Source organism: Neofelis nebulosa, chromosome 6, assembly GCF_028018385.1.
Source record: "Neofelis nebulosa isolate mNeoNeb1 chromosome 6, mNeoNeb1.pri, whole genome shotgun sequence".
Classification (NCBI taxonomy): Eukaryota; Metazoa; Chordata; class Mammalia; order Carnivora; family Felidae; genus Neofelis; species Neofelis nebulosa.
Genome location: NC_080787.1, coordinates 28,896,163 through 28,913,935, shown reverse-complemented (window position 1 = coordinate 28,913,935; position 17,773 = coordinate 28,896,163). Strand labels below are relative to the sequence as shown.

Here is a 17,773-nt window from a genome sequence, read left to right as displayed (position 1 = left end):
ACGCATCATCTAGCACAGGGCATTGGCATGCTGTTGGGGTCATACACGTGGGGCACAGCTCAGTTCCCTGCAAGGCTGCATTACGAACTCAGGGAGCCTGCTGCAGAAAGCCCTGGCAGCATGGGCTCGGGTCAGGCCAGGCGTGTGTGACCAGCAAGATGCGGGACACCAGCTCTGCCATCCCCATGGCCAAGAGCAGCGAGCTTTCACGATTCACAAAGGGGGATAGCAGCTTCCCCAGGCAGCACAGTCAGCCAGGCCTCCAATGCTCCCTGGGGTTCTCTGATGTCACCCAGGCACTGTCCGAAAGATAGCCCGCGGCACTGCGTTGGCACCAGGGTGCCCTGCGCTGACCGCCCATGCCGGCGGAAGACATGAGGCCATGCGTGCAAGCCGGGCGCAAACGGGGAAACGAGGTGCTCTTTCTAGAGGCAAGAGGGAGTAGAGAATACAAATGTATGCTTATAGTGTCCAACCTACGGCCAACTTCAGCTGCAACTCTTGAAGGGTAGGAAGAGAGGAGGAGAAAGAGAGAGGGAAGGGAAACCACAGGTCTGTGAGTCTTTATGAAAACGTGTATTTGGGTGCAATAAAAAATGGTGATGTGCACAGCACAGGCATTTGGGGCTCACCTGAGTCTGGATGCTGGCTGTATTTCCCAATCACTGGGCCCATGCAGACGAAGGTGAAGAAGGTGGGTAAAGAGGGGAGAGAGAAAGCATGTTAGGTACAAAGCTGTCACTGTGCTTTTCCATGGGACCAGTTTCTAAGCCAACTCCACTCCACGTCTGGGTTGGCCCCACTGCCAGCCCGCCAGGCCCACTTGGGGAGCAGAACCAACACTCATGGAGGGGCCAAGTGCTAGAGGGACACGGAGACCTGGGGCTAACAGAGTCCCTGGACACTGGGATTAGCACCTGACTAAACAAAACTCGTTTTGTTTGGAGGGGAGAGGGCTAAAACCGTTCTGGCCTCCAAGTGTGGGGAGAAAATGGAACTCTTCAGAACAGAGACACTAGCACACCTTCTAGACCTCAAGCCAAAGGATTAACTTCATTGTGAAAAAAATTATCCCAGAGTCACTGCTGGTCTGTGCTCAAGGAAGCAGCAAGTTCTGCGGGGGCAGACCCGTCAGGCGGCATTTCTGCGAGCTCCGAGCCCTGATGCTCATAGTTACTTGTGTGCAAGGAGTGCCTGGGACATTCCTGCTCAGGGACAAAGAGGGCCTCTGTGACACTCCCAGGGGCTGCTGCTGTCACCCAAAGCTCATGAGCTTGCACAAGGGGATGGGATGGTCAGGAGCCAGTTGCCACTTCTCCATTTCCTTATTGGTCACAGCTGACAATAAGACCAGTCTCCCATTAAGATACGGAGTGCATGAGGATGTGACCAAATTAGAGAAGGGCTCCTGGGTTTGCAAGTAGCTGCTCTTTAATCCGGTTTGCACAATGAGGTTGAGAAAGTGTGGAGTTTTTCCGTCTGTTCTGGATACAGACTCTCGCAGCGTGGATGACGTGAAGGCTGTTTTCCCCAAAGCTCCACTGCACCTGGACAGTCGTGAGTCTGATTCCTGGCTCTCCTTGTGAAGCTGGGGGATGATCGGTGGCATCTGTTTCCTGCAGTGTCCCAGCCTGTCCCAGGAGGACCGCGCCTGCTCAGAGCAGGCTCGGCTGCCCGGCTCTTTTGTGTCTTGCTCTGGGCAGGTCAGAGAGAGATGCCTGGTGCCTTTTCCATGCACGAGGAGCTGTACCAAGTACGCCTCCCACAGCTGGAGGCGCTACATGGATTCCCTCATTTTCATTTAAATTATTTTTAACATTTACTGAGGAATTCTTTGGCCCAAATGCAAGCTGGTAAACTTGGGAACATCTGCTGACAAGCAGTGTCCCGATGTAGGGGTGTCCAAATGTCCCCCTTGTTTCCCATGAAAGAGTGCTTTGTTCTTCTGGTCATGTGATGTGTCACAAAGAAACAGTCTGGCTGTCAGTGAAGTCATGTCCACCAGGACTGGGAAGGCCTCACGTGCAGGGAATTGTGGTGAACTCAGGAAGGAAGGCTCCAAGTGGCAGCCCGGGGGGCTGGGCTGGGGCAGGAGGGGGAAAGGCACAGTGCACTCAGGGACAGTCACCATGGATATTCCAGTTAAAACCTGTCCTTCCCAAGGTACTTCCCTCAAGCTGTTGGCTTTGGAATAATAGCTCAGGTCACAGAAAACTTCCTAAAGTCTCCCCCAGCTCTGCTGAACACCCTTTGGTCACAGGCCAGCTCCCCTCCCCCAGGCTCTGCCCCCGTGGCCCATCCGCACCCCCAACCCCCACTCACAGTTGAGCAGCCCAAGCTGCAGGAGCGAGGCCAGGGCGGTGAGGATCATGAAGAGCAGCAGCCCTCCCCTGCGCCCCAGGAACCTGACCACCACGCACATAGCCAGGCAGGACGCCAGGGCGATGCTGGCCACGGTGTAGTAGTCGGCATAGAAGTTCTCGAGGAGCGGCACCTTCACCTCGTGGCCCATCATGCTCCTTGCAAAGCAGTGGTGGATCCCGTACCCCGTCAGCCTGTGGGAGATGCACACGCCAAGGGAGGCGGTGTGCAGGCGTACAAGTACAGGAGGGCTCAGTGACCAGGAAACAGACATGCAGCTCAACACATCACAGAGAACATGCTGTTACCACGACCACATGTCTGATGGGGTGCAATGCAAAGAGACTTCAGAGAAAGGACAGCAGCAGCCTTCTCATGGGGGTGCCTGATCACTCTCCTCACCATCACTTTAGCAGAGAGTGTGAACATGAAAGCGGTGAGACATTCTGTTCAAACACCATCAAATGGATCCAACATGTAAGACAAAGAGCTCCCATTCGTTAACTCACTTAATCCCATGTCAGCACCATAAGAGCTGCTGTCAGACCCATTTTACAGATGGGAAAAAAGGCTTAAAGAGGGCAAGCAGCTTGCAGAAGGTTACTAGACATACTGCCTATCTGAACCTCTGACTCTGCTTTCAGTGCTCAGGGTTCTGGAAACTTGGGGATCCACCCAGAGAACTACCTGCTTAACCCATTCCTGCTGCTATTGACAAACACACCCTGGGGAAGCCAGCAGGAAGTCAGGCCAAATGAAGACACCTGGTTTTAGAGACTTTGTTTCAGTTCTTAATTTATCATCATTTCCCTCCCTTTGCCCTGGGTCAAGCCTCTCTAACGCCTCCAGAGGCTGGGAGGCTCGTATAAACCTGCTGGGAAATGTGTGTCCCACCCGCTGCAGACAGATGTCCACTTGGGGAGACGGGGGTACGAATGCACTCATGTACCTGGGAGGCTGCAAGTGCATGTTCAGGGCATGGGCAGTGCTGCAGGAGCGCATCTGTTACATCAGCGCTCGGCACCCACCCCAGAGTGACAAATGTCCTTCTCTCCCAACCCCCACTTCCGTGCTTTGGGGAAATCAAAGTGCTTTCATCAAACTGTGAGGATGCATCAAGGTCAACTGCGGCAGAGCCTTGCCCCCACAGGGGAAGCTGCTGTCTGCCAAATGAACTCATTTCCACTTGGGACGTACTCAGCAAAGGACCTGCTGGGGCAGTTGCTTTATAATCTTGCAACTGGGGAGATTCGGTTAATCTCTGGGGATCCCAGATGACTTTCTCTGTCTCTTGGCCTACAGAGGTCTCAGAGAAATCATCTTTTTGTTCTGGTAAGAAGGAAGTCTTCGGATCATAACAGGTAATTTTAAGATAACAAGGTCAGAGAGATTGATCCCCCTTTCCCCAAATAAGAAGCATTAAAATAGAAACTTGGCATCTCCTCTATGTTACAATTTGTGTTTTTTTTTCAAACTAAAGTTGGAAAAGGCATTCCATTTGTAATGGTCCCGTTAGCCTAGCCGGCATCTGCCTGAGACTGGACAGCAGCACGGTGGCCATGTCTGGAGCCGACTCTGGGCAGGGAGGCTGAAGCCTGAGGGCTCGGCCCTGACCAACGGAGTGGCTAGGGCCTCCATGTCCTTGTCTGTAGGACAAGGGTGACAGGAGGAGCCCCAACATCGAGAACTGATGAAGTGGAGTGGCTTTGATAGAAATAGCCATGGGGAATGGTAGGAACAGAGCCCTGACTCTGGGTCTCTCTCTTTCCAGGACAGGAGTCCTGATGCCTTTCAAAATTGACTGCAAACCCTGTCCCCTGCCCTCCAATAGTCTCTAACATCAAATGAGAGTTAACATCCTCCCTCACCTGAGGTGACCTGTGACCCTGAGTGAGGGCCACTCTGTGTGGTCAGGGAAGGGCAGGGTTATTGAGCTGTGAGTGAAGATGGGAAAGACCTTCTTGGTCTACACAGGGACCCTGGGGCTTATCAGACTTATCCAGGGCCCCGTGGCCAAGTGCGAAGCCCCGGGCTGACCAGAGACCCCTGAGTTGTGGCTGTAATTCAAGATGCAGCTGTGGGAGAAGGAGGGCCCTGCCGGTCTCCCCTCCAGACACTCTCTTCTCCAGCCTCTCCCTGACCTCCACCCTGCTCGTGTCCCTCTTGTGACTCACGAGTTCACACACAGGACCACGATGTTCTTCCACAGGTTCCGGGTTCCCACCACTTTCACGATGCAGACCTTCTTGGGCCTCCGGGAGAGCTCCTTCTCCAGCTCTGCAGACAAAGAGAACCCGTGACCCGTTGGCAAGACCCTGGATAGGCAGCCTCCTAGGCATTCCTGAATTGGGGCATCATGAAAAGGGGCAATTTTTTTTTTTCCTTTAAGCCAGAGGATAGGGTCTGGCTCTCAGGATAGAAAACGCATTCACAGAAACACTGACTTTGCCGTTCAAATTTCCCCATGGGGCCTGAAGGGAGCCGAGGCACACCCTAAGTGTACCTTTTCACTGCAAAGCCTTTCTTGTGAGTGAGGCAGGGTACATACAAATAAACAATGAGTGTAGACTCACTCCACTTTGCCTGAGTACCAAACTTAATGACAGGGGTGCCTGGGTGACTCAGTCGGTTAAGTGTCTGACTCCTGATTTAGGCTTAGGTCATTATCTCATGGTTACTGGGATCGAGCTCCACATCGGGCTCTGCACTGAGAGCACAGAGCCTGCTTGGGATTCTCTCTCTCCTTCTCTCTCTCTGCCCCTCCTCTGCTCATGCTCTCATGCTCTGTCTCTCTCAAAATAAACATTTTAAAACATGTAAAAAAAACACAAACAAACCCAAATGGGTTACAGAGGGACTAATTTTGGGTTACAGAGGCACTAATCAGGTTCAGGTTGTATTAAAACAAGCAGTTCTTTTCTGTGTGGAGTCTGATCTGTCCACCTCACCCACTGTTCAGAGACCAGGAGAAGCATGTGCTCATATGCTCCCTAACTTCACAGGTGGGAAGTACAGTGGCTGTGGCTGTAGCTGCTCCTTCTGATGCGGCCCCTAAGGGTGTGCATCTCTTTGGAAAGAGAAATAAACACATGCATGAGCACGTATGCACAGAAGTGCATATATGTGTGTACGCACATATGTGTATATGTACATTTTAGTTAACAGTCAAAGGTCTTTGGGGGCTGAGCAAGAAAGTGTTCTGCCTCAGAGTGATATGACCAACTACAAAGTTATTAGACAGAACTCCTCATGAGGCTCAGATTAGCTCTGAAAGCCATTCTGAACAGAGTCCACTAGTGCTCCAATGCCACATTGACATTTGCTGAAGCCCAGGTGTCAACCTGGCAGTTTAACAGGGAGGGTCAAAACACAGAAATGTCCCAGCCTTCAGGATCTGCCCTTGTGTCTGCGAGCAGAAATGCCATACATTCAGCCCCCAAGGCCCCTCTGTGCTCTCCTAGCCCAGCAGATCCTCAGGGAGTAATTCTCTCTACTCAGGAGCTCAACAAGAAAAAGGAGACCTAACCCATTGGTTGCGTGGCCTGTGCTCCTCAAGACTGTCAAGGCCATGAGAAACGAGGCCCAGACCAGAGGAGGCTGGGGAGATGACAACAAAGTGTGATCCTGGATGGGATCCCGGAACAGGAAGTCATTAATGGAGACACTGGCGACATCCAGATGAAGGCTGGGGTTTGGTTAACACTACTCTACCAATGGCAGTTTCTCAACTGTGACAAAGGTCCTATGGTATTATGTTAACAATGGGGAGACTATATTCAGAAATTCTGTACTAATTTTGTAACCTTTCTGTAAACCTAAAATTATTGCAAAATACGTTTACTGAAAGAAACAAAAACACAAACAAAGCCAAGTAGTATGGGTGGGAAGGCCCCATCTAATGAGGGCAGGGCTTCTGTGCTTGGAGGAAACAGAATTACCTCGGGACAGACCCTGCAGCAGCCACGTGCATGGGGACTGCTACTGGTGTGCTCTCTGGCACTTCCTAGGGCCTCTTCCACCTCCTTGGTTCCAGTTTGAAGGGAAATATGTTGCTTAACCATAAGGCTTTAGGAGTTACTTAAACAAAACATTTTTTGGATCAATGTCACCAGCTGGGGCATTGAAGGGAGAAGGAAAAACCTTTTCGATGTCAAAGGGATGCCATGCCACTTGAGTTCCCAGACCTTTCTTCCTTCCCACTTTTAGGTGCAAAGCCTGAGGTGTGTGCAAAAGCCAGAACAGCTGGCACTTTGGGTGTCTGTCCACGGATCCCCCTCGACTCCCAAACTCTTCGGAACCTTTATTTTCCCCTCTGCAAAAATAGACTAATCTGATTTACAAACATCCTTTCCCCATGGCTAAAACACTAAAAAACTTTTAAAGAGCATGGCAATGTTACAGTTAACAGATAATGCGGGATCCAATGATCTTAGTATCTTCATGGTTATAAAACTCATCAGGAATCAACTATAATAGCCACACTTGCTCACCATGGAAATCATCCAAGAAGAAAATTTAAATGTCTATTAGCATGTTTACAGAAGTTAAAATCTCTTTTTGTAATGTGGTCCAAACCTAACTGCTAATACATTATTGTATATGAAATAGATGTTTAAAGAAACTGCAGCAATTTCAACTGTGACTTAATTTTTCTTTTTTATAGGATTAAACTGTAGAGCCCAAGGTCTAAATAACTGACTGTAGTCTACAGGGGTAACTGCATTATTCTAAATGGAATTAGATTAACCTGTCTGGAGCTATTGACATGTTGTCTCTGTTACATACCTTACCAGCCTATGAATAACAACATAAAGCTTCCTCAGCACTAGGTCTGTTTCTCTGGGACAAAAATCCCCCATCTCTGAGTTGTGAGAAACATCAGATGACTTTTGAGACACCCTAAGGTAACTGAATACAGGAGGCCTTTCTGTCTCTCTAGTCATCAGACAGAAATCAGGGATGTCCTAAAGTCCCTGAACGTGGCTATATAAGAGTAAGAAGGGGAAGCGCAAGTTGATCAGACTCTGAGCACCAAGGAAATGACTGATAAAAGCATTTCCTCTCCCTGTCTCTCCTCCCAAGCTCTCTGACCCTCTGGATTCACAGCCATTAGAAAAATTTCAAAATGGGGCGCCGGGGTGGCTCAGACGGTTAATTGTCTGACTTCGGCTCAGGTCATGATCTCATGGATCGTGGGTTCAAGCCCCACATCAGGCTCTATGCTGACAACTCAGAGCCTGGGGCCTGCTTCAGATTCTATGTCTCCCTCTCTCTCTGCCCCTCCCCCACTCACCCTGTCTGTCTCTCTCTGTCTCAAAAATAAACATTAAAAAAAAGAAAGAATAATTTCAAAACAAAACCAAGTGGGGCTTATTTAGTTTTGACAAGCCAGCATCTCCCACTCCACTCTGTATTTCCCTGCCCCTTCTCCTCTGCATGTTTGGTCACAACCTAACCTGGGATACAGCAAGGAGTCTGAGAGACCGGGCAGAATCCCACTTTTGATTCTCTTTGCTGAGCTTCCTTGGGAAAGCTGCTCTGTGCCTCAGTTTCTCAGCTATTAAGCGGGACAATGCCCCTACAAGGCCCAAATGAAGGAAGCAGATGAAGCCCCACGTGGCCCTTGGTGGGCAGGCAGCCTTCCTAGCCCAGTGCTCTGGCTGACCAAGACTGTCCTGGCTCCCCCCCAAACAGCTGTAGAAGGGAGAGGTGTCCTTGCAGACACGCAGAAGGAGACACGACCTCTACGTATGTAAGAGATCCAGGCGAGGGGCCAAACCGTGCTTCTTGAGGACAGCACAGGGAGAAGACGGTGGTCGTGCACCGAAGCCCAGGCTCAGAGATGCAGGGACAGCACACACAGACAATGATCTGTGTTTGTTTGGATGGGGGTGTGAGATTAACTGGCTGTGCTTTGATGCTTGTGTGCACTGTTAATGCATTATGGGTGAAACTGGGAAAGCTTCAGTTATAGAAAAGAGAAGACAAGAGAAGTAGGGGAAAGAAGAGGGGAGGAGGAACGGGAGGAGGAGGAGCAGAATCAGGAGGAGCAGAAGCAGGGGAAGCAGATGTAGCAGGAGAAGAAACAGTAATAACAGGAGGGGGAGGAGCAGGAGTTGGAGCAGCAGGAGGAGGAGCAGGAGGAGCAGTGGGAGGAGGAAGAGCAGGAAGAGGAGAAGCAGATGTAGCAGGAGAAGAAACAGCAATAGCAGGAGGGGGAGGAGCAGCAGGAGGAGGGGGAGGAGCAGCAGGAGGAGCAGGAGTTGGAGCAGCAGAAGGAGGAGGAGGAGCAGGGGGAGGAGGAACAGCAGGAGGAGCAGCAGCAGGAAGAGGAGGAGCAGGAGGAGGAGCAGCAGCAGGAGGAGGAGGAACAGCAGGAGGAGGAACAGGAGAAGGAGGAGCAGGAGGAGCAGGGGGAGGAGGAGGAAGAGCAGAAGGAAGAGCAGGGGGAGGAGGAACAGCAGGGGGAGGAGGAACAGCAGCAGGAGGGGGAGGAGCAGGAGGACGAGGAGGAACAGCAGGAGGAGGAGCAGGAGGAGCAGGGGGAGGAAGAGGAGGAGCAGGAAGAGCAAGGGGAGGAGGAATGGCAGGAGAAGGAGGAGCAGCAGCAGGAAGGGGAGGAGCAGGGTGAGGAGGAACAGCAGGAGGAGGAGGAGCAGGAGGAGCAGGGGGGGGAGGAGGAGGAGCAGGAGGAGGAGGAACAGCAGGAGGAAGAGCAGGGGGAGGAGGAATGGCAGGAGAAGGAGGAGCAGCAGCAGGAGGGGGAGGAGCAGGAGGAGGAGGAACAGCAGGAGGAGGAGAAGGAGGAGCAGAGGGAGGAGGAGGAGTAGAAGGAAGAACAGGGGGAGGAAGAACGGCAGGGGGAGAAGGAACGGCAGGAGAAGGAGGAGCAGTGGGAGGAGGAGGAGGAAGAGGAAGAGCAGCATAGCAGTCCCCCACCCCCATCACAGCCATTGTCAATCGCATGCACTAAAAGCTCCAAGGCAGTGGCTCTGAGGCCCAGGCCCAAGCTCAGAAGTAGAGAAGGCGCCCATTGTCTCCCCCACACAGCCCCTCAGTCCTCAGGTGTGGATTTAGAAATGATGGCACTTGGCCATTTGGGTAAGTGCTTCAGAAGCAAGCAGATGAGAGCGACTATATGGACCTTAGCGAAGTCACCTCACACAGCTCTCTCTTCAAAATCTACCCAAAGTTTCGACAAGTGACCCAGCAGTGCTGACCTCTGCGACTCCCTCTCTGTGCACGTGACTGCAGCTGGCCTGAAGCCCGGAGGAGAAATTTTCTGTAACCACTCAGGTTAGGATCAGGGAGCTGGGGTCAGCCTGCCTGGGCTGACCTTGGTGTCATCACTCTCTAGTGGTGTGGCTTTGGGCAAGTTACCTAACCTGGGGACTCTGAGGAGTAATTCACAGACCCTCTTCTCACCTCAGTTTCCAAACTTGTCCATCTGGACAAGACAGAGGGGGCAGTAAGGGCAGACTCCAAGCCTCATGCTGGGACTCACCCTCCCATCCGGCAATGCTGGGCCAGGCGGGCTTCTCCGGGGGGGTGCTTCCCAGAGAGGGCCTGATGCATGAGGACAGAGGACACCCACTCCCTGCATGGGGCTTGCTCTTTCCACATGGAGCCACATCAGCAGCAAGAAGCAGTGCTCCCCAACACTTAGCTTCTCTGGGCCCCACATCCCCATATGTCAAGCAGGGATGATGTGACGACTGACCTCATTAAGACTCTGGTGAGAATCAAATGCCAGTGGAGAGTGTCACCCATGCCTGCAGAGTCACTGCCCAATGACTGCCTGTGTTACCGTTACTATTGCCAGGGGCTGAGCACAGGTCTGACTCCAAGATGTCTTCTCACGGTGGGCTGCAGTCTACAGGCCACAGCTGGGGCCAGCAGCACTCGGACTCTTGAGAGGACGCTGAAAGTCTTGGGAATTAGGATGTGAGGACAGATGCCAGTTCCTGGTCGCTTTCTGTGACACTAATGTTTGCAGGAATGACACTGACCATGACACTCAGGAGGCACATCCGCTTATCTACCTAAATTCAGCTATCAACTCTGCTGGGGAAAGCTGACATGTTCAAAGATAAACCAAGATGGCTTTAAAAGAGGAAAGGGCATGGACAATTCTGGAACGTCAGGTTTTCTTCTAGCATGAATGCAAAAGGATGTGCTGGCAGGGGCATGAGCATTGCCCCCACCCCAACCCCCATATGCATCCAGGCCTGAGACTCTCATCTACCCAGAGGTGACATGTCCGGCAGCCATGGCCGATTCCCATGTGAAACTGCCCTGCCCCCTCCCGGACTTTCGGAGGCCTCGATTCAATTGTTCAGTAGACATTCAGGGCAAGCCTGCTTCGTGTCAGGTCTGCTGCTGGTGCCAGGATGCAAGGGAGCCCAGCCTTGCACACCCAGGCTGCCATGCCAGCTCTTGTCCATGGCAGGGTGATCGGCCCCAACAAGGAGCCACAGAAACTGGTCAGCTACAGCTGCACGTGAATGATGGGGGAAAACACCTAACTGGAGGGCTGACCTCGTCCCTGAGGAGCTGACCACAGTATAGATGGGGTAGCAGGAGGACCCAGTGTGGGGACAGCCCTGCAGTGGGGAGGCATTCGGTGTATTCTGAGAGCCTAATGCGGGCTGCAGCACCTTGGAGAGGCAGGCAGAGGTGACACAGGGTCTCTGAGCAACTTCAGTGAAGGTCTTAGGGATCTAGCTGGAAGGCCCTGGAGACTGCTGAGGGATTTCTGAGCAGGTGATGTGAGGGGAGGGGCAGTGAGGTCAGAGAGAAGAAGACTCATTAATGTGAGTCCCAGTAAGGGACAGGTATTGGCAGGTGGACGAGATGAGGTGATGGGAAAAAGATTCCAAGCAGAAAAACAAGCCAGCCTAAGAAAGTTGGAAGTGGCCGATTCAGATGAAGCAGACTTCACCTACCTTCCCCCAGCACTGGCTTCAACGCATTTGACAGCTGGGAGTGAGCAGAACTCCAGAGGCAGAGGGGAAACATGTGTCCCCTGGGAGTGAACGCAGTGATAACCCTCCCAAGAGGGGGAAAGTCACATGCATCAAGCTACCTCTCCCCCCGCCTCCTGCTGGGACAGCAGCAGAACTCATAAGCAAAGACAGGCAAAAAGATGGAATACCACTTGCCAAAAATAGGAGGAAAATGAATCAGTGTAATTAGTATTGAGAAAATAAGCTTTTCCCAGACAATATTTTAACCGGAAAGAAGTGGATTGTGGTGATTTAATTAGGGAAATGCCAGAAACAAATTATACTGTAGGACTTAAGAACATGAACCTGCTAATGAATGTGGCCCAGAGAAGTTTGGGAAGATGGCTGGACATTCCAAAATGAGCAAACATGGCCCCAAAGGGGAAATGAAACCAATTCTCATTCTTCTCCATAGTTACAGTAGTATCTCTGTCTCTCAGCTCCCCCTGATCTCTCAGAAGCAGCACAGTGAAGCTGCCTCTCTTGGACTTCCCAGGTTCAAGTCCCAGCTCAATTACTTACTAGTCTGACTTTCAGCAAGATGCTTAACCTCTCTGTGCCTCAGTTTCCTCATCTGCAATTCTGGATAATTTTAGTACCTCTCTCAGAGGACTACTGTGAAGAAATAGAAGTTAATATATGTGAAGCACTTAGATTCTATATTAAATAGAAGTTGGTATTTGCAAATCATTTGGAAAAGTGACTGACATACAAGCACTATGTAAATGTTATTCTGTTTATTATCATTGCCACTGGATAAAAAGGGACCACAGATGTCCCTCTGCAAAGCACCAGCACTCAGTACTCTTCATGTAAAGCAGACCTGGTTCATGTCCTTCCTCAATCCAGTAATGCAAGGGTTCCAGGCTTCCTGAACTCTCTTGCCTGTGCTGAAGTGCCTGGCAGATCAAGCCTGCCCTATAGGTGGAGGCTGCCCAGCCTTGCTGTCCCCATCTGCCAGGTCATAGGTACAGGCCAAGGCAAGGATGCCACCTGGTTAAGCAGCAGCATCTGGGGGACTTTTATTGACCATGAACCCCAGACCTGAATCAGGAGCCTAATGAAAAGCCTAAGAACCATGGAATAGATGATTCCAGAAGCCCTTCCTAGCCAGTGTGATTCATATTTCCTGTGTTCCTTTCCTGTTGTGAATGGAGACGTCCATTCTCCTCCTGCACTTAGGTCTCTGCTTACCTGTTACCTTGGAGCCGGGCTCCCCCTGAATATCTGACTGTGACCCCTCACCACCACCCTCTATCTCTCTACTCTGGATTTTTCTGATAGCATTCATTCCTCCTGATGTATTATACACTTAATTGTTCACTGCATGCCTTCCCCTGCTTGCTGGTAAGCTCCACGAAAGCCAGGCTTTGCCTGTTTCCTTCTCTGTTCTAGAACAGTGCCTGATGCCTGATACACAGCAGGTGTTTCAAAAATATCTGTTGGACAGAATTTCAGATCATGCAGAGGGGGATGTGCATGTTCTGTCTTAGAGCCTGCAGATTATTTTCCTGGGAAATTTATAACAACAGTTCTGTCTACACCAGGTTGTCAGGTTGTTGCAGTGGGTCAGAGCTTGGGACTGGTTTTATCAGGACTTTCAAAAGGTCTGTGTGCCATGTACCTCAGAATTTCTTCTGGTGCTTATTAAAAATGCAGCTTCTCAGAGCTTATTCCAAATCTACTGGATAGAATCTCTGGGTACCAGGGAGGGGCCCAAGAATATGGATTTTAATGATGTCCTGGTGATACTTAATATAGGATCCCCAGCCTGAAAGCCCCGATCTAGCTTGTGGTGATGCTCCTGGCACAGACAAATTCTATGGATCTGAACTGCTATATTAAAATACTTCACTTTTCCACTGCTTCAGATGCCCAACAAACAGGTCACGACAGAAACCAACAATGGCATCTATGAAGATCATGCTAGGGAAAACAGAGACAGTACAGACAAGTCCTAACCCCAGCCAGGACTCTGCTGGTATATAAACCTGACTGGCAGGCAAGGCTGTGTTCCAGACTCAGGTTGTCCCCCTCCCAAATATTCCTTGACAGGTGGGTGCATATTAGGCTCAGGCCTCACTTCTGGGTCTGGAGAGGCTATGTGGGGTGCCACAGTGTGTTAGACTCAATCAGGAGAGAATTCAATTCTCTCCAAAGGAAGGTGGAGAGAATTTCAATTCACCCACATTCCTAGTTTGGCTGCAGACAAACAGCTAAGGAAGCTGCTTGGTAGGAGAGTGATGACTCCTGGTCCAGCATGGGAGGCACCTCTCCCCACCTGGGTGGGGCTGCAGGGTTGATGTGAGCAGTACTCACCGGGCATCACACCTTTGATGTCACTCTCAGGGTTCATGCAGTTCTTCTGTGTGAAGTGCAAGATCAGCTTCTTTGCAGACTCAAACTGCTGGGTAGCCATCAGCCACCGGAGGGACTCGGGGAATATCCTTCAAAGAGACAAAGGGAACTGGTGAATGTCTTCAACTCTGCAGGGCATCCAGAAGAACAGCTTCTGTCCTGAGCCTGGAAGCTTCACAGGTGGGTGGTGTTCATTCCTACCCACGTGCAGTGAAGGCCAGTGAATGCTCAGGACTCTCCTGAGCCAAACCATAGCAGTGGACGGTGTCTAATTGTTTTTTTGAGAAAGTATAAAACTGGGGTGCCTGGGTGGCTGAGTCAGTTAAGTGTCTGACTCTTGGTTTTGGCTTGGGTCACGATCTCACCGTTTCACAGGTTCGAACCCCGCATCAGGCTCTGTGCTGATGGCGTGGAGCCTGCTTGTGATTCTCTTCCTCTCTCTCTGCCCCACCCACTCATAGGGTCTCTCTCTCTTTCTCTCTCTCTCAAAAATAAAGTTAAAAAAAGTATAAAGCTTACGATTTTTAAAATGTGGCACATAGGAATAACATCCTACCAATTATATCAAGAAATCAGTGTAAACTCTTCCAAATAACTATGTGTTTCTAAAGCATGTTTAAGCAGTTTGTTGAAGGGCTGCTTTTGTTATATGTTGTCATGAAAACAAACATTAATAGGGGCGCCTGGGTGGCGCAGTCGGTTAAGCGTCCGACTTCAGCCAGGTCACGATCTCACGGTCCGTGAGTTCGAGCCCCGCGTCAGGCTCTGGGCTGATGGCTCGGAGCCTGGAGCCTGTTTCCGATTCTGTGTCTCCCTCTCTCTCTGCCCCTCCCCTGTTCATGCTCTGTCTCTCTCTGTCCCAAAAATAAATAAAAAACGTTGAAAAAAAAATTAAAAAAAAAAAAAAAAAAAAAAAAAAAGAAAACAAACATTAATAGAATTATTTTAAGTTTAAAAAATGCCCGGCACGAGCAACTGGACAGTTATTTTCAGTTTTCGAACATTTCACAGGACTTGCCTATAGAATTATTTTCATCTTGCTGCTAACTACATGCCACACTGCTCTGAGATAATGCTGCAAGACAGCAGTTTTCAAGTTTTATTAGCAACAGATTCCTTGTTTGTTCTTAGTCTGAAATCTTGTGAGGATCCCAATAATAATAATAAAAAAAAACACTAGTGTTTTATTATCAAAGCACTTTCTAAGTTTCCTTTTATGATGACATTTACAAGTCAGCCAAACAGAACCATGTGCCTGTTTGGAGCAGGGTCAGCTCGCTTTTTCTGTACAAGGTGAAAGTCAATATTCTAGACTTCGTACACGACGAGGTCTCTGTGATAATTTCTCAACTCTGCCATATGCAGAAGCGGCCACAGACAGCACATGCAGGAACAGGGGTTCCCTATGTTCCCTTAGACCTTTATTTTAGGGGAGGTGGCCCCCCTAACTGGGAGAAAAGCAAAAGCTAGAAATCAGGCCAGGGTTCCGGCTATCACCATACTTTACTTCAGTTACACAGTATCAAGGAGTCATGGCGAATGCTGCTGAGACGTTACTATTGTAACTGCTCCATGCTGGCCATACTCTGGAGAGGCTCTGGAGAGCCTCTAATTAAAGTAATCCAGAAGCTGGATTGTAAATCTTCCATTTCTTCATGCAGGATCCCAAACACAACTATTAAATCAAGCTCATTTTCTGCGTCCTCTAATCTGTCTGATCAAGTTATTGAGCTCTGAGAAGTGGGTTAAGCTGCTCCTGACTGTAGATTTTAGGTCCTGATTTGGGTAGAGAGCACTCCTTGCACAGGCCATTCTGAGTGGCCGGCCCCACGGCGGGTGATGGTGGGGACCTGTGTGTTGATCAAGGTGCTTCTATAAACAACGCTGGGGAGGCTGGATAGAGAGCCTCAGGCCAGCCAAGAAGCACCCCCATTTCCGGATGCCCCACACGACAGCCCCCAACGTGGTGGGACACCTGCCATGGCACTTGACTACTGGGCACAGCGACAGTGCAGGGCCTCTTCGGCTCCGCATGGCTGTGGCCTCAGCGTGGGACCAGGGGGCTGCGTGGACCATGGTGTGCCGTTCAGGGTGGCGGGCAGCGCACAGGCCCCATCGCCAACACCAGCACACAGCTGCCGCCTTTCTCACGTGGGCACGTTTGCAGGTGGTCCAAATATGCTTCGCCACTTTGGGAGAATCTTGTTAAAAGGCATCCCAGGACACCAGCTAATGTATTACTCTGACAACACGGTGGTTTTGCAGGTGGTCTCTGAAGTGTAAAATATGGTATACAACATGAGAAAGCTTAGAGTTCTTTTAAAATAATTGAAAATAATTTATATCCAATGTTTATGGAACTCTACAACAGGGAGTGGAATTTGAAAATCAAGACCATAAACAAGCATGATGAGAGAAGAATAGGGCCCAGAGCACAGGAGGCAGCAGTGGGGAGGAGCACAGCTCACCTCTACCCCGAGGCCGATCCCCGGGTGCCCAGGGCTCCAGGCACAGGGCCAGTAAACAAGCAAGGAGCGTCATCCACCAGAACACAAGGTGTGCATGTCCCCAGCACGCTGAGGTCCTTGGCCTCGATTTACCCTAAAGCTTTGCCAACAGGGTAGGGCTAGTTGTGGAGAACTGTAGGGAGATGTTTACTGTGAACAGTTTTGATCCCTGAATGGGAGGCAGGTGACAGTTCTGGGAAAATACAAAGTGATGTCTATTTGATGCCATTTTGTCTTCAAGGTAAAGCCCTGCATTACACATAAAAAGCCAACATTTTTGTTACTGAAATCCCATCAGTCTAGGCATTAAACTCCAGTGAGGACAGCTGCTCACCTCTTACCAGGACCCACAGAGCCCTTGCCCTTCAGGAGAAGAGGTTTTTTCCCCAGAGACCACAGTCCCATGGGGAAGGAGTCACGTGCAGTCTGGCGATGCAGAGGCTCATGGGTCTCAGGGATGCTGCCCCACCTGGCTGGCTGCCCCCGTCACCCTCTATCACTTATTTTGTCTCACCCAAATCGTGCCTGAGGACAACAGACTTTGGGTAACTAAAAATGGCTAAGAATAATTAAATACCCTTTACGAGAAACGACAATGAGGAAGATTCTTCCTGGAGAATCTTTGAGACTTGCAAAGCCTGTGGAAGAGGCTTAAAGGACAGTACCTTTGCAAATGCATGGCATGATCTTTGCATTTAAGAGGTGGGTGTGGGCCTGTTCTGGAGCTCAAACACCCATTCAGTCACCAAAGTATTTTTTTCTAACATGTGTTGATCATCCCAAATGGATGTATCCCTGACCACAACGTCAGAGTCCTGTACAAGGAGATCTCTGTAAATAAACAGGTAGATGGACAAAGTAAATAAGTAAACACACACACACACACACACAGACACACACACACACACACACACACACACACACACACGATTTATAAGTGATTTGGAGAGAAGCCTGTGCAGTATGGGACACAACTGGGGCCAAGAAGAGTGAGCACTTGTAGAAAGGAGGTGCAGGGAAGACTGTTGGGCAGCACTGTGCTTGGGCTCCTTAGGGAGACGGGCAGGTACTACAGCATGGCTGTGGGAGGGGTGTGGGGACAGGACCCCAAGAAGAGGTGCAGGATGTGAAACAGCATGTGTCTGGTGAGGGGTGGGGCCGCAAGCTGGTAAAACGGAATGCTGGGGGTGAGGTGAGAAGAGAGAGGAGAGGGAGAGTGGCAGGACCCAGGCAGCAGAGGCTCCTGAGCGCCCTGGAATCTCATGAGTGGCGGCCATCTGACCAGAAGGGCCTGCAGTGAAGAAGCAGTGCTCTCTGGGGAGACGTGAGCATGAGAACATGGGCCCGCTCCCATTAGCCACCCAACCCTGCTGCCAATGGCAAATGGCACTGCAAATCACCTTCCCTAGGGCTGGATTTATGACCACCAGGCACCCTTCTGCATGTTTCCCACATACTAAGCTCTGTCAAGCTTGTGATGGGGTAGAGTAATACTACCCCCATTTCACAGATAAGGACAATCAGGCATAGAAAGTCCAGACC

General features: G+C 50.5%; 1 protein-coding gene across 2 annotated transcripts in view; it reads right to left on the bottom strand.

Annotated features, from left to right (window-relative positions):
• SLC22A23 (solute carrier family 22 member 23) overlaps window positions 1–17,773 on the bottom strand; it is a 184,851-nt gene that overhangs the window by 16,971 nt on the left and 150,107 nt on the right. Inside the window, exons 5-9 of one of the 2 annotated variants that reach the window (XM_058733156.1) lie at window positions 13,686–13,813; window positions 4,536–4,638; window positions 2,323–2,555; window positions 633–665; window positions 477–500 (exon numbers count right to left, since the gene is read on the bottom strand). In XM_058733156.1, coding sequence (XP_058589139.1) covers window positions 477–500; window positions 633–665; window positions 2,323–2,555; window positions 4,536–4,638; window positions 13,686–13,813 — 521 coding nt within the window. The remainder of the gene's footprint in view (window positions 1–476; window positions 501–632; window positions 666–2,322; window positions 2,556–4,535; window positions 4,639–13,685; window positions 13,814–17,773) is intronic. The other variant, XM_058733157.1, reaches the window with a different exon arrangement.